The sequence below is a fragment of the Melozone crissalis genome, unplaced genomic scaffold (assembly GCF_028551555.1).
Source record: "Melozone crissalis strain CALT ecotype California unplaced genomic scaffold, PUWL_Pcris_2 ptg000019l_1, whole genome shotgun sequence".
Taxonomy (NCBI): domain Eukaryota; kingdom Metazoa; phylum Chordata; class Aves; order Passeriformes; family Passerellidae; genus Melozone; species Melozone crissalis.
In genome coordinates this window covers 30,119,291-30,131,894 of record NW_026535797.1, presented here as the reverse complement: position 1 = coordinate 30,131,894, position 12,604 = coordinate 30,119,291, and the positions used below count along the sequence as shown (strand labels likewise).

At 41.5% G+C, this 12,604-nt stretch overlaps 1 protein-coding gene across 5 annotated transcripts in view; it reads left to right on the top strand.

Annotated features, from left to right (window-relative positions):
- The window catches only part of JMJD1C (jumonji domain containing 1C), a 159,387-nt gene that overhangs the window by 112,254 nt on the left and 34,529 nt on the right, over positions 1 to 12,604 (top strand). For all 5 annotated transcript variants that reach the window (XM_054276736.1, XM_054276735.1, XM_054276734.1 and 2 more), the window contains one exon: positions 8,255 to 8,360. In XM_054276736.1, coding sequence (XP_054132711.1) covers positions 8,354 to 8,360 — 7 coding nt within the window. In that variant the 5' untranslated portion in view covers positions 8,255 to 8,353. The remainder of the gene's footprint in view (positions 1 to 8,254; positions 8,361 to 12,604) is intronic.

Below are 12,604 nucleotides of genomic sequence, written 5' to 3'. Positions count from 1 at the left end.
TTGTAAAGTTGTATGTTGGCAGAGTTCCTATTTGGTAAATAGGATTGAGGATATCTGCAGGAAAGACTAGGTAGCTGTGTGATTACTGTTGGTAATCTAAGCTGGTGGTAGTTCAAATTCCAGAGCAGGGAGTCATTCACAAGAGTGATACACTGATGGATATCTCTAGGAGGTGGTGTTGATTCTAGGATCTGTCATCACACTGGCACGTATTGGATAGTTTCCTGCAGTTTTCTTCTGCAGAACTGGATTGAGAGGCCTTTGCTCTTCACTTAGCTCTCAGCAGTCTTGTCAAGGAATACGGGATTGCTGAGTAATGCAACTGCTAAAGGATTTGGTGGAGGTGACTGCTGTGGGCTGAGAGATGACCTGTGTGGTCAGTCATTTTCTGTGGTGGTGGTACACAGAAGGTACACAGCCTGCCAGCTGCCACAGATAACCTCTGCTGTCCCTCATGCAAGGAACACGTGTCTCTTGTAAAGTGGTCAGTGTCTGAGCAGACCTCTTGGCTTGGCTAGATTTCTGATTGCCCACTAGTCCAGACAACTGGTGATCCACAGAATGTGGTTTTCTTTTTGGCTTAAAGATGCTGACATACAGCTTGTCCTTCAGCTGATGTGATTTGGGTCTTGTTGAATACTTTCTGAAAGCTGCTCACAATTCACAGGGTGTCTGGTTCTCAGTTTAAATTTTAATATCAATGTACAAAAGAGATTTCTTCCATCTACTTACTTAGCAGGTCTCCTTGTTAGCATCAGCTTCACTCTGCTAATTGCTTGCTTCAGGGAAATGTCTGCACTTTGAGGTTTCTTTTCCCATAGTGGCACTGAGTTGCTTAGTGACTCAAAGGCTGTTCCAGTATTGCCACATGACTGAGTGGCTTAGGACCAGTACTCCCTCTCAGTTTCTCTTGCAATTAAAAAAACAAAATGCCAAATCAGTACAAGTTGCATATTGCTGAGATGGTAGTGATAAAAATGTGGAGCCTGCCCTGAGGAAGCGGAAGGAAATATGATTCAGTGGAAAATGAAAGAAAAGCAAATGTGTGGCTGTGTCAGCAAAATGAGAGGGAAGGTGGATATGGAGTAGTGTACATTTGACCTTTATTTGTCTGTATGTGGAGAATGTAAGTGGTACAAACAGTCACCACAGTGTTCTAGGTGGAAGCTGAAAACCCCTCTGTTTTGTGCATAGGAGCCACTTTTTTTGGGAAGTCTTAGATGCTAAAAGATACCTGACTTTGGGGGAAGAGTTTGCTTTTCTGACCCAGATTGTCCTAGCTGCTCAGAGAGGGTAGCATAATTTGTGGACATCAGGGTCATCTATTTTTTAGTCTCTATTTTCAAGTGCAAGACTACTGTAGATGCTACTAGAGCAGTTTTTAGGCCGGTTTTTGACAATACTTGTCTAGCTCAGGTTTGGTTTTGTTTATCCATTGATTGTTGCTTACTTTCCTGCTGGATGTTCATCCTGTCCATGTTCACATTCTGATTTCCCCTCTGCCTTCCCACACCAGATTGTCATCTACAGATAAAAGAATAATAAAGTGACTTGTAAAATGTAAGTTTTAGACGATGCCCATTTCACCTGAGGCATTGATAGTTTTATAGGAAGGCAAATACATCTGTTGATTTTTGTAAGTTCAAATAATGGAGAAATTAGACTACAAGTCAGATTTCCACCCCCCCCCCCCCCATATATTTATGTTCCTAATGTTAGTATACCAGTTATGCTTCCAGATCTGAACAAATCAGTGCAGTCATGCCTCTCCAAGCCTGAAATCAGGACGTGAAGAAGTGTATGTGGCCCTGATCCCTTGGTTCTTAAACCTGATAATCAAAATTTTAAAATCAGTTTCAACTCCTGAGGTAAAATGAGGAAGGGAGTAGTAGGAGTGTGTGGGGAGGAGTATTATGCATAGGGAAGAGTGGGGAGCAGCAGAAAAATCGTTGATAGCTTTTCCTGAGAAATGTTAACTTTACTGACAGTTGGAAAATCACTAAATTTGTATTCTCATCTTTTTTCCCCTTGTAATTTTAACTTCCGACTTACAGAAACATAGTCATTGCTGTTAGACACTGAAAATAACCCCTAATCTTTAAATGTTTGTGGTCTGAACTATCTATAAACATTTGTCCTTGGAACAGAGCATTGAGAGCCCCTTGCTGGGTGGGGATCAGTTATCCCAGTTGTGTGTCCATGCAGGGCGAGCGTCACTGCCCAGCCCTGCCCTCCCCTGCGGCCGTGCAGAGCAGGGCTGACCTCGGCTCGACTTTGTTTCTGCTTTAGGGGTCAGGGCTGTGCCTTCAAGCTTGACTTAACTGGTTCAGATGTAGCCCAGCAGCTGCTGGGTTTGAATGAGGTAAATTGTGACTGTGCGCTCAGAACAGCAGAAAATAGGTCAAGTGTGGGTTGGGTTTACATAGAAAGCGCTCGCGTCGCCTGCTAAGCCTAAGCCTCTTCTCTCAGCTCAGACAAAGCCGTTTAAGGTAAACTGGGAAGTTCCAATCTCCCCAAAAAACTTTCTAGCCTTTCTAGCTTTCCAGCCTTGGTGTCTGTGGGTGGCTCCTGGATGAGGAGCATGGAGCAGGAGAGAGGTTGCCCTGCTGGGCTCGATGGGTTCCCAGAGCTGTCCCCACTGATGTGCCTGGCTGACCTCCCAGCCAGCAGCTGCACTGCCCTGGCAGCTGGGGTAGCCTTTCACTTGTCACAGAGAAATCAGGAATATGCTGCTAACCAGTGGTTTATGCATGGTGTGTGTCTAGGAGGAAGCTGCAGGAGATCTGTATTTAGACTCATCTAAATTTGGTCATTTCCCTCCTCAGTTGTGGTGTGGTCTGTGTGGCAGCTGCAGTGCCTGCCTGGTAATACCCTCAGGGGTGGCAGTTGCTGCCAATTTTTCTGTGTTTTACTTAGATTCTTATCTTCTGCCACTGAAAAAAGTCTGGTAGCAGGGCAGAGGGATTCTGCCAGTTCATAGGTGATGTTCTTGTTATGATAGTTGGTATTCTGCCTGTCTGCATTTTGTGTGTTTTTTCTCACTCCGATGTCAAGTAGGACAATGTTAAGATTGAAGGTTTGTTAAAAATTACTGTCAGTGAAAGAAATTACAGATCAGTGATTTAATCAGTATGTCAGGTGACATAATCAGTGAAAGATGAAAGAAAAGGATTTTGCTGGTTATCAAGAAATGAAAATGAGAGAGTTGTACAGGCCTGCTTTCAAATGAGGGGTAAAAATTGGCATGAATGTGTTTGAGGCTGGGTGCAGGTACAATACTTGATCTTTTTTATGGAAGAAAATAATCAAAAATTGGCATTAGGGGACTAGTATAAATTCTCAGCAGTTTAGATTTTGAGAAGTGCTTTTTGCTGCTACTGTACTGCTCCCTAAAGACTTGTGGCAATCAGTAGGGAAGTGTTGGCTTGTTTTCACACTGCAGTTCTCATACCTAATTTCTATGCAGCTGAAGTTCAGTGCAGTTGTACAAATGACTTGCTGCAAAAGGAAAAAAAAGGGTTGGGGTCTGATTTTATAGAAGCTAATATTCACTTATGAAACAAGAACAAAACTGAAAGTTCAGGACACTTTGAGGTTTTATTTTGCACTGTTTGAATTTAAATGTGGTCCCTCTGCCATTAAAGTTGACAAAATGCTCATTTCAATGTGCAGTGCACACTGTGTAAGCATTGTAAACAGGACTGTCAAGTTGGTTATGTACTAGTTTTCATCTAATTCGTGTCCTAAATTATCAGAAAACCTCTAAGCAGCCAGAGGATGCTATAGTTAATTAAGCCACAGATGGTGAGGACTAATGTGGCGTTGACCTTTGCGAGGACTGCAAAATCTACTTAGTCTTTCTCTGGAAAACACTAGCTGAAAGGAGTTCCTACTGATAGCATGTCCTTGATGCATGAAGCCAAATGCAGAGACCCCATGACCAAGGAAGGAGGTTTCCCAAATGAAAGTTTACAGGTTCCTGATGTGTGATGTGTGTTGAGATGTAGTCCTCAGGGCTCTGATTTCAGCCTTTTCAATGCCAAAAGCCACTGTTTTTCTAGGACTGGCTTACCTGGAATGCATATTGTCAGTTCTCCTTCTCTCCTTCACTGACAGTGGAGAGCTGACAGCTGACTGTGTGCACTGTCCCATAAGCAGCATGCAGGCTCTGTGACTGGGGGTAGGGGCAGCTACTGGAATCCACTTCTTTGTTCCTCTTTGCTCCAGGGTTTCATCTCTCCATGAACTCATTTCTACCTCCCAAGCTTCTGAATAATGACTTTGAAGAGTATTTTGAAATGCTGAGGAAATTGTTGCTTCAGAAGTTGAGGTCTTGCGGAGGAGGTAGCTGTGGAAATACCTAGGTCTTCCTAGCACAGTCATACCCGGCTGCCCAAAATGCAAAAGGAGCCTCTGGTCATTTGAGCCTTTCAGAGCACTTTGTGTGGTCTTTGGGCAGTGGGCAGGTTCAGCACATCTGGGGATAGCTCTCAGTGTTTTGGACAAGATTTTTTTGTGGTTGGAGAGCAAGAAGGAGAGTTCTCATTGGGATTTTGACTTGTTTTTATGTGGGTACTATCTTGAAATTCCTGTTTGATCTCAAAGGAATTTTCATGCGTGGCAAGTGATCTAAGCACTGGTTCACCTGGGACTCTGAATGATAAATTATTTTTAGTTATTTTATTATGTCTGAATAAACTCTTTGAAAATGCTTCTCTGAACAAAAATTTCTCCTTCCTGGTTAGACCAGTGTGGTATCTTAACCTGATGGTGTGGCCTGTGGTTTCAACCTGCTTGTATCCTTTTGCACGAGGAGAAAGAACAGATCAAGTCAGAAATGCACAGCACCTTTTTTGATACTTGGGGGAAAATTTCATTCTGTGTTCTTCTCAGGACTTCCCCTGAGTCGAACACATCCTCAGCAGGTGAGAGTGATCACCTAGAGAGATGTGCCAGCTGACCCAGTTCTTTGGATAATTAAGCATAAAGTCCAGTCCATTGGAAGTGAATTCTTCTTTTGATCTAGAAAGAAAGAAGAATATCAGCAAAGATGTGAAAAGCTAGTCACAGATTGGCAAGCTTCTGATAGTCACATTGCCTCATGTGCCTTTTCCAGAAGGGCAGGAGGGGTTATCTCAACCATATTTTTCTAGCCTATAGGTCTTTTGTCTCCTTCCCAGAGTTGCATCTAGTCATTTGTGGAACCAGAGGCACTGCCACTTGAGGTATATCAAGAGCTTCCTCCAGTAGACTTGAAGAAGAATATAACAGTCCCCTTTATTTGATTTGCATTCTGATTTACATAAGGATTTCAAACCAGTATTAACATCCTTCTGGAGGAGATATTCCAGGACGTGTGGAAAAACTAGTTTAGGAGAGGGTACCATAACTTCTGTCTGTAAAACTACTTTCAAATGAGGAAAAGTCTGGAGGAAAATCCTGCAGGGCATTTAAATCTTCTGGAGGTTAGTCTGTCAATCGTGCTGCATTAGCTAAGAGGAGGAAAACTGAAGGGTTACAATTGCCAAGGTTCAGATCTGTATAGACAGTATTTGTTCCTTGAGCAATATAAACACAGGGTGAGGAAAAGAACTGGGAACTGCAGAGTCACCTGCTTGTCTTCAGTGTTAAACTGGGGAGGAGACTGCAAGTCATCAGCCTTGCCTGTTGTCCTCTCCCTCCTTTTGCCAGAGTTTGTGATGGGTGCTGAGACTGTGTGGTTAAGGCCACTGCTTCACAGTTTCAACACATTATGCAGTTAATTTCCTGGGTTTTAGATATTCAGATTTAAGACTACAGATGGAAAAAGGTAAGTTATGGCACACACATTTTTCATAGGTACATGTACACAAAATAACAAAATTTTTGAGATTACAGAAATTTGCTCTGTTAGTATCTTCCCCCTACCCTGTGATTGATGTGTTAAATGTGTATTGTGTGTATATTTAGAAACTCTAGGCTCTGCTATCATCCACATAATCCCAGTCACACCTGCATGCAGTTTGTGTAATGGGTCTTTGACCTAACTTGTGCCTTTTTAGCTCATCTTTGAGCTCGTCTTTCTCCAAGGGTGAGGAGATAAATACAAAATGGACTTTGCTGGCTCCTTTTCTATCTGTTCCCAGGGAGCACTCTCAGCCAAGCATGCTGATGTCATGCATCTGAACAGGAGGTGGAGGTTCAAATGTACTATATGTAGGATGGACAGTATCTTCAGTGTCAAGTTCAAAGAAGGCCTAGATGCTTAGGAAAGATGTGAAATCTTAAGGAAAAAAGCACCAGTGTGTGTTGCCTTCAGGAAACAAGTCAAAAGTGGCTTAAGATGACATAGAGACTCAAAAACTTTCTGTCAAGAACTCATGAAAATAGTATAATGTTAAGAGTAGCAGGTTTGATTTCATGGTACTTAATGTGTATAATCTCCAAATGAGGATACAAATTTTCACAGATGCAACTGAAGTGATTACTCAGAATGTCCAAGAGCTGCACATCAGCTGCATTTGTAGGTCAGCCAAACTCAGTATTGCTGTCCTCAGTCTGTTGCTTAGATCCAGTGCATGTGGATCTGAGTGGGGAAATTTTTGGTGCAGGAGTCTCTTGCAGCTGCTGTCAAAGACAGTGCATGGGAAGGAGGACATGATTGATGATCACACAGCTCCAGTTCCAGGATCTGCTGTGTTCCCCTGGCAAATAATTCCCTTTTCCCAGTGGTGATGTTTTTTCTGCATGTAGGATCATTGCTCAAATGAACTTGCACATGTAGGCAGAATAGCCAATGCTCTTTTTTTAAACTGCTTTGGGAGAGGCCATCCTTGAGTAAATTTTAGGTATGACCCTCTTGTGCCTCTGGTAATGCTAACAGCATACTTATCTGGTTGGTATTTTGAACCTTGTGGCAGAGGTCCTGTTGATCTTCCTTCCCTTTCACTTTGTTCCAATTGACATGTATTAAAATGTTCATCTTGACCATTTCTTCAGTCCAAGGCTATGTCCTTTGTAGAAGCATAAGGATAGAGAGCAGTAATTTTCTCTAATAACCAAAGCATTGATGCATTCTCCATAGTGGAGCACAGCAAATCTCCAAGTGTCAGGAAGTGAATTTTGAATTGGAAATAGATAACCTGTGATCAGTGGGTTAGCAGGAATAATCTCATCCAGATGAATAGAGAGAAATTGCTTGTGTCACTGGAGGGCCTGGCAGCAATGCACCATTCACTGGATGTTACTTGTATCTTTGTGTTCTGTGGCTGGAGCTCTTCATAATAAATTGTGAAACATCAAGGAACTTGCTGGAGATCAAGGAAAGAAATTGCTTTATCTCAGCTGCAGTACTGATAAAACATTCTACATTTTGTATGTGGAGAATTGCACTCATTATTTTAGCTGTCTGAAGTTCTCTTGTTATAAATGAATGTTGCTGCTGCTCATGGGTTTCCAAGGCCATCTTCAGCCTGAGGAGCCACCAGGCTTTTTTTCTCTGCCACAGCCTCAAAGACAGAAAGAGCAAGTTTGCTCTGAAATAGAGAAATAGGTGTTCTAGGAGTCCAGAGATGAATGGTGATTCTTAAGCCATGCTTGCAAGGATATGAACCAGATTCTGTGCCCAATTTTTTTTCTGTTAGAAGGAGCCACTGAATATATCTTCATTTCCCAGATAATATCCTACCAAATACTGGAAAATAATCTTTTCCAGGAGAACTGATTGTAATAAAAATTAAAACATGTCTTATTTGAAACTACCTAATTAACAAAGGCCAACATATTTGAAATCAGCAATGGTGTTTATCTCAGAATGCTTGTTTCTCCTAAAATATTGCTTATGTGTTACATTTGTAGGTTTGATATCTGTGTTTATGCTCAACATGTCTATATTATTACATTTTACATATATGGAAACCAGATTTTTTTTAAAACAAAATTTAGTAATGAAACAATTCTTTGTGCATACCTGTGAGCACCTAAGTCTTTAGAGGGCATTTTTAGCTTGTAGTAAGACAGTATGAAAGTATGATCCTATTAATAGCTTACTAGTCTGGCCACATGTGGGATCTGACATACTGTGTTCCCATGAAATAACTTCTAGCACTATGTTATGCTTTTAAGTTTTCTCTAAAAATAGCACAGGGATTTGTAGGCAATCAGTAAAATTAGCATCTAACGACTTAATACTGTATTTTAAAATACATCTAGGAAAATAAACAAAAATGTTACAAGTAAACATAACATATGGTTCTTTTTTTAATCTCTACTTTAGGACGACGTAGACAGTCTAAACCCAGTTCTCAGGGATAACCCGCAGTTACATGAGGAGGTAAAAGCCTGGGTAAAGGAACAAAAGGTTCAGGAGATTTTTATGCAAGGTAATTATGTGGGAAATTGTGTTATTTATATTCTGTGTTAGCTAGTTTAAGGCCATTGCTTGTGTGGGACTCATCCCATAGCATTTGTGATATAATGGAGAATATATTTTTTAACTTGGAAGTTATTTTTTGGAAGTATTTGTTAATCAAGGAAACAAGACTGTAAGAAGCTGTTGGTGTTTGCTTCAGACTGTTCTTAACTTGTTTGATGTTTTAGTGATTACAGCAAAAGCTGAATATCATTAGTCTGAATGTAGATGTTTTATGAAGTTTGTTGTGAAAATAAGTGTGTATGAATGGCCTCCACATACATTTTGGCATGTTTAAAACTGTTCTGTGCTCTGTTAGTGTTACTGTTACGTGTGATAACTTCTCAGATACCTGTCTGTGCTTGTAGTTCTTCACAGTTCTGTCACAGATGAAGAATACTTTCAGATCCCCACCCCACACTCTCACCCCGAGTGAAAAGTTGCTTTCAAATCAGTTACAATTTGTAACTAAATTCTAATGCTGGGAGGTTGCAGAAAAAGCTGTGTACAATAATATGTACATTGTAGATACAAGTTACAAGAAAACTAGCATGAATTTGAAGAAATTATATTGGTGGCATCTTGCTGATAGTAAAAATACTGGACGCATTTGCTACATATTTATTAAGTTTCAGGAAGCTCTGCAGAGGAGTTCCTGTTACTAGGAGGCAGAAACCACCCTCTGTGTGTCTGGGCTAAAATCCCCAGGAAAGAAGTTTGAGAACAAAAATGCTTAAGCAGTCATTTTGTAAATGAAGATTAGGAGGGAAGCTGTAAATAATGAGATATTTTAAGGATGGCTCTGAGGTTTCCTTGCTGTCTAGTCTCTTTGATAAAACCAAGATCAGAAGGCAAAAAGAATATGGTAAGTATAATACTGAACTTAGAGTAAAAAACTTGTGTTTTTCCTTCTGTGGAGTTTCTTGTTTGACTAGACATGATCCTTATGGGCCACAGAAAAAGGATGCTGAAAAAATAAACATGTGGAATTGTTTAGATAGTAAGTTGGCATGTTGGTGTTAGTCATTTCAGATTTTACTTTTGATATCATCAGATGCGATACAAGTTAATAGTCTGTTGATGAAATTTGCAGACAAAACTGGATTGAGAGGTGATGCAAAATCAAATCAGGGTTATATGAAAAGGAAACTGAAATTGAGCTTGTTTATTGTATTTCATTAGAGTAAGGACAGTAAGACTATTGTAAAAGTCTCCATGTACTTTGGTACAGAATCAATAGCTGAGCAAAGCTCCAGCACTATAGAAATAGTCATCTCAATGAGACTGCCAGCCCATCACCCACACAACTCTCCCATCATTCCAGGGTCTGTGTTTTTGTCCTCATAGATACAGATTCTCACACAGAGGTTTCTGTGCTCAGAAGTGCACAAATGAACAATAATATAGATGAGAAGATGTAATATAGGTGTAGTGATATAGATAAGATGAATCTCATGCCGGTGTTGTTCTCATCTGAGGAGAAGCTTTAGAACCACTTGCTCCCCTGATGTGATGTGTGACCTGAGGGGACACGTGCTCCTCACTGGGGCCTCAGCTCCATGGGTGGTGGTCAGCCAGCAGGGACTGCTGTCACATTGTTCCTGCCCAGAATCTGCTCCTGCTCATGCAGACCTTGCATTGGCACCAACCTTCCAGTGGCTTACAGACAGCCCTCTGACAGTGCTAGCTGCTGTCATCTGGTCATGTTCTCTTCCTTTTCTCCTCCTCTCTCTTCTCTGGTTTGCTTCACCTCCTCCATTTTCTTGTTCCCTGCAATTTAAGCTACATTTTCGCCTCTGCCTTGTCTAGATGCATCTGTTAAGATTATTACCACATTCTCGTACTTCATTCTCTACAATATTTTTAGTATCCAGCCTTTTCCTTGTTTTCTGTGATGCTGAAACTTTCATACCATAACTTAGTATTTTCTACTTTGACTTTTGCAGTTAAAACACAATTTATCTGAAGAAAGAGGAGGGTCGGATAGAAGCATTAAAATCTGGTTCCAAATATTTGGAAAGGAGCATGCCAATTTGAGGAGGGAGAATTTTAGTCAAAACCAGTCCAATTATTTACAAGAATGAGACTAAAGAAAAAAATTGGCCCCTTTAACTTCTCCTTTGGGCAGCAGTCACAGCAGCATGCTTTGCAGTGGAGATTGTAGCTTTGGCAGGAAAGTAGTTTGTTCCTTGTTTAATAAAAAATGAAACTCCTCCCAAACTTGGCCAAGTTGAAAGCTTTTGGGACAAATAAAACCGGTTCAAGGAACATAGTGAAGTGTCTTTGATTTTGAACAATTAAAAGATTTGATTTCTTTCTTCCGATTAGTTTTTTTTTATCATTACAATCTCAGACTGCATGTGTAATAATCCTCCTGAAACACTGAGTGTGCTTCAGCTCTGAACATATTTTCTCATAGTACTGCACAGGCTGTTTCAACAATGTGTAGCTGGAGTGATTCAGCCAGGGACTGGAGACAAAGCCAGGCTTTTCCTGTAATGGCTGCTTGTGGCTGGGCTGGGCTGGAGCTTAGCTGGTCTGTGTTGTGTGACTGCAGTTCAATCTTTCTCCTTCTTCCTGTCATCCCATCAGCATGCAAGGAAAAAACCCAACCCACTGCTTTTAAAGGTAGATAAACTCTCTTTTAAAAAAAGATAGGGTAACAGCTGGAATGAAGGATGGACACAGATTAGAACAAGGAGTAAGAAGAAAGAAATGGGCACTGAGTCGATGTAAGGGAGTATGGGAGAAGCTGGAAGCTGTTGGAGAAGGAAGGATGGAGCTTGTAAGCTGAGAAGACTGGGGGAAAGGACTTAGAAGTAGTGGCCTGGAGTCACAGTAATGCTAAAATGAGACAAGAAGCTGGGGGGATGCTGGTTCTGCTTTTGCAAGAGACTGAAAATCATTGTGCAGTTTGCAGTAGGATGCAGGAGAGGAGGAGATTGGATAGGAAAGTAGGAATAGCAAATTTGCACAGACACAGGCAGAATTTTACTGAGACTGTCTGAATAAGGCAGAGCTTTGGGACAGCCCTTACAAGTTCAAGATGTGAGAATGTGGATGGGTCAGGCAGTCAGAAGTGTGGGAGCTGAGCTGGAGGCGTTCTGCAGGGTCATGTGGAGTAAGGGTTGGAGAGAAGCCATCAGGAAATGTGTCCCCATGGGAACCCTGTCTGGTCCAAGACCAGAAATGTGAGACATAAATCTGTAGATTCTTCCTCCTTTTCTGCCTCTATGTACCTGTGGTTGGCAGTGCCTGTGCTGGCACACTTGTGGCCCTTGTCTGTGCTGCTGGAAACACAACTCTAGGGGCATCAGCTCAGGGGGTTCAGGAGGTCTCAGTATTTCAGTTGTGCCATGAATGATGTGGATGGGGGTAAGAAGGCTGGTGTGGTGTTTCTCTTCCCAGCTGGTTTTAAAAATTATATAGTCACATGCAAAAAGTATTTCAAGAGACCACTTGGAAATTACTGAATAATTACCACTTTTGCTATTCTCTTGATCTGTCAGATGTTGACCTTAAAAACAGTCCTGGCAGTAGCACTGTCACATGCAGAGGGGATAACAGACCCAGTTGTGTGATCCTGGGTATTTTTTACTAGAGAAAGCTGTCACCTGTGAGGTCCCTGGCCTGTTTGCTGCAGATGTTTGAGCTTGCTTAATATACTGGGCAGGGCTTGGAAAAACTGAGCTTTAGGAAAGACACGGAAATTCTGGCCCTTGCCTGTGTGGTTCAGCAACTGAGCAGTCTTAAATCACTTAAGTGAGGCTGTTTCTAGGTTGTCACTGACTGGTTTTTCCTCTCTTCCTGTTTGCCTGACCTGGGGTTTGATTGCAGAAGTAGCAAAGCCCACACAGTTGGAACTGAGCTTGGTGGCAGTGTTGCTTGGTTATACAAAATGCCATATTAACACCAAGTGCAGTGAAACTTAAAGAGTTCCAGTGATCAAGTAAGACATTGAATATGAATAAAACTTCGATTTCTGGGTCTTGAAACAAACTGTAAAATAGGTACTGTATCACAATAGCTCCCCGTCCCTGTGGGCTTTTGGAGGTGAATTAGACTGAGCTTTGCAAAATGTGTGAGGTTTCTTTGGATTTGGTATGTCTGAAAACAGGAGCTGAAGTGTTCATAGTGTGTGTGTGTGTGTGTGCTTGAATGTTGTGTGGCCATAGCAGTCACGGGATCATTCCACTGCCTTTCTGCTTGCTGTAA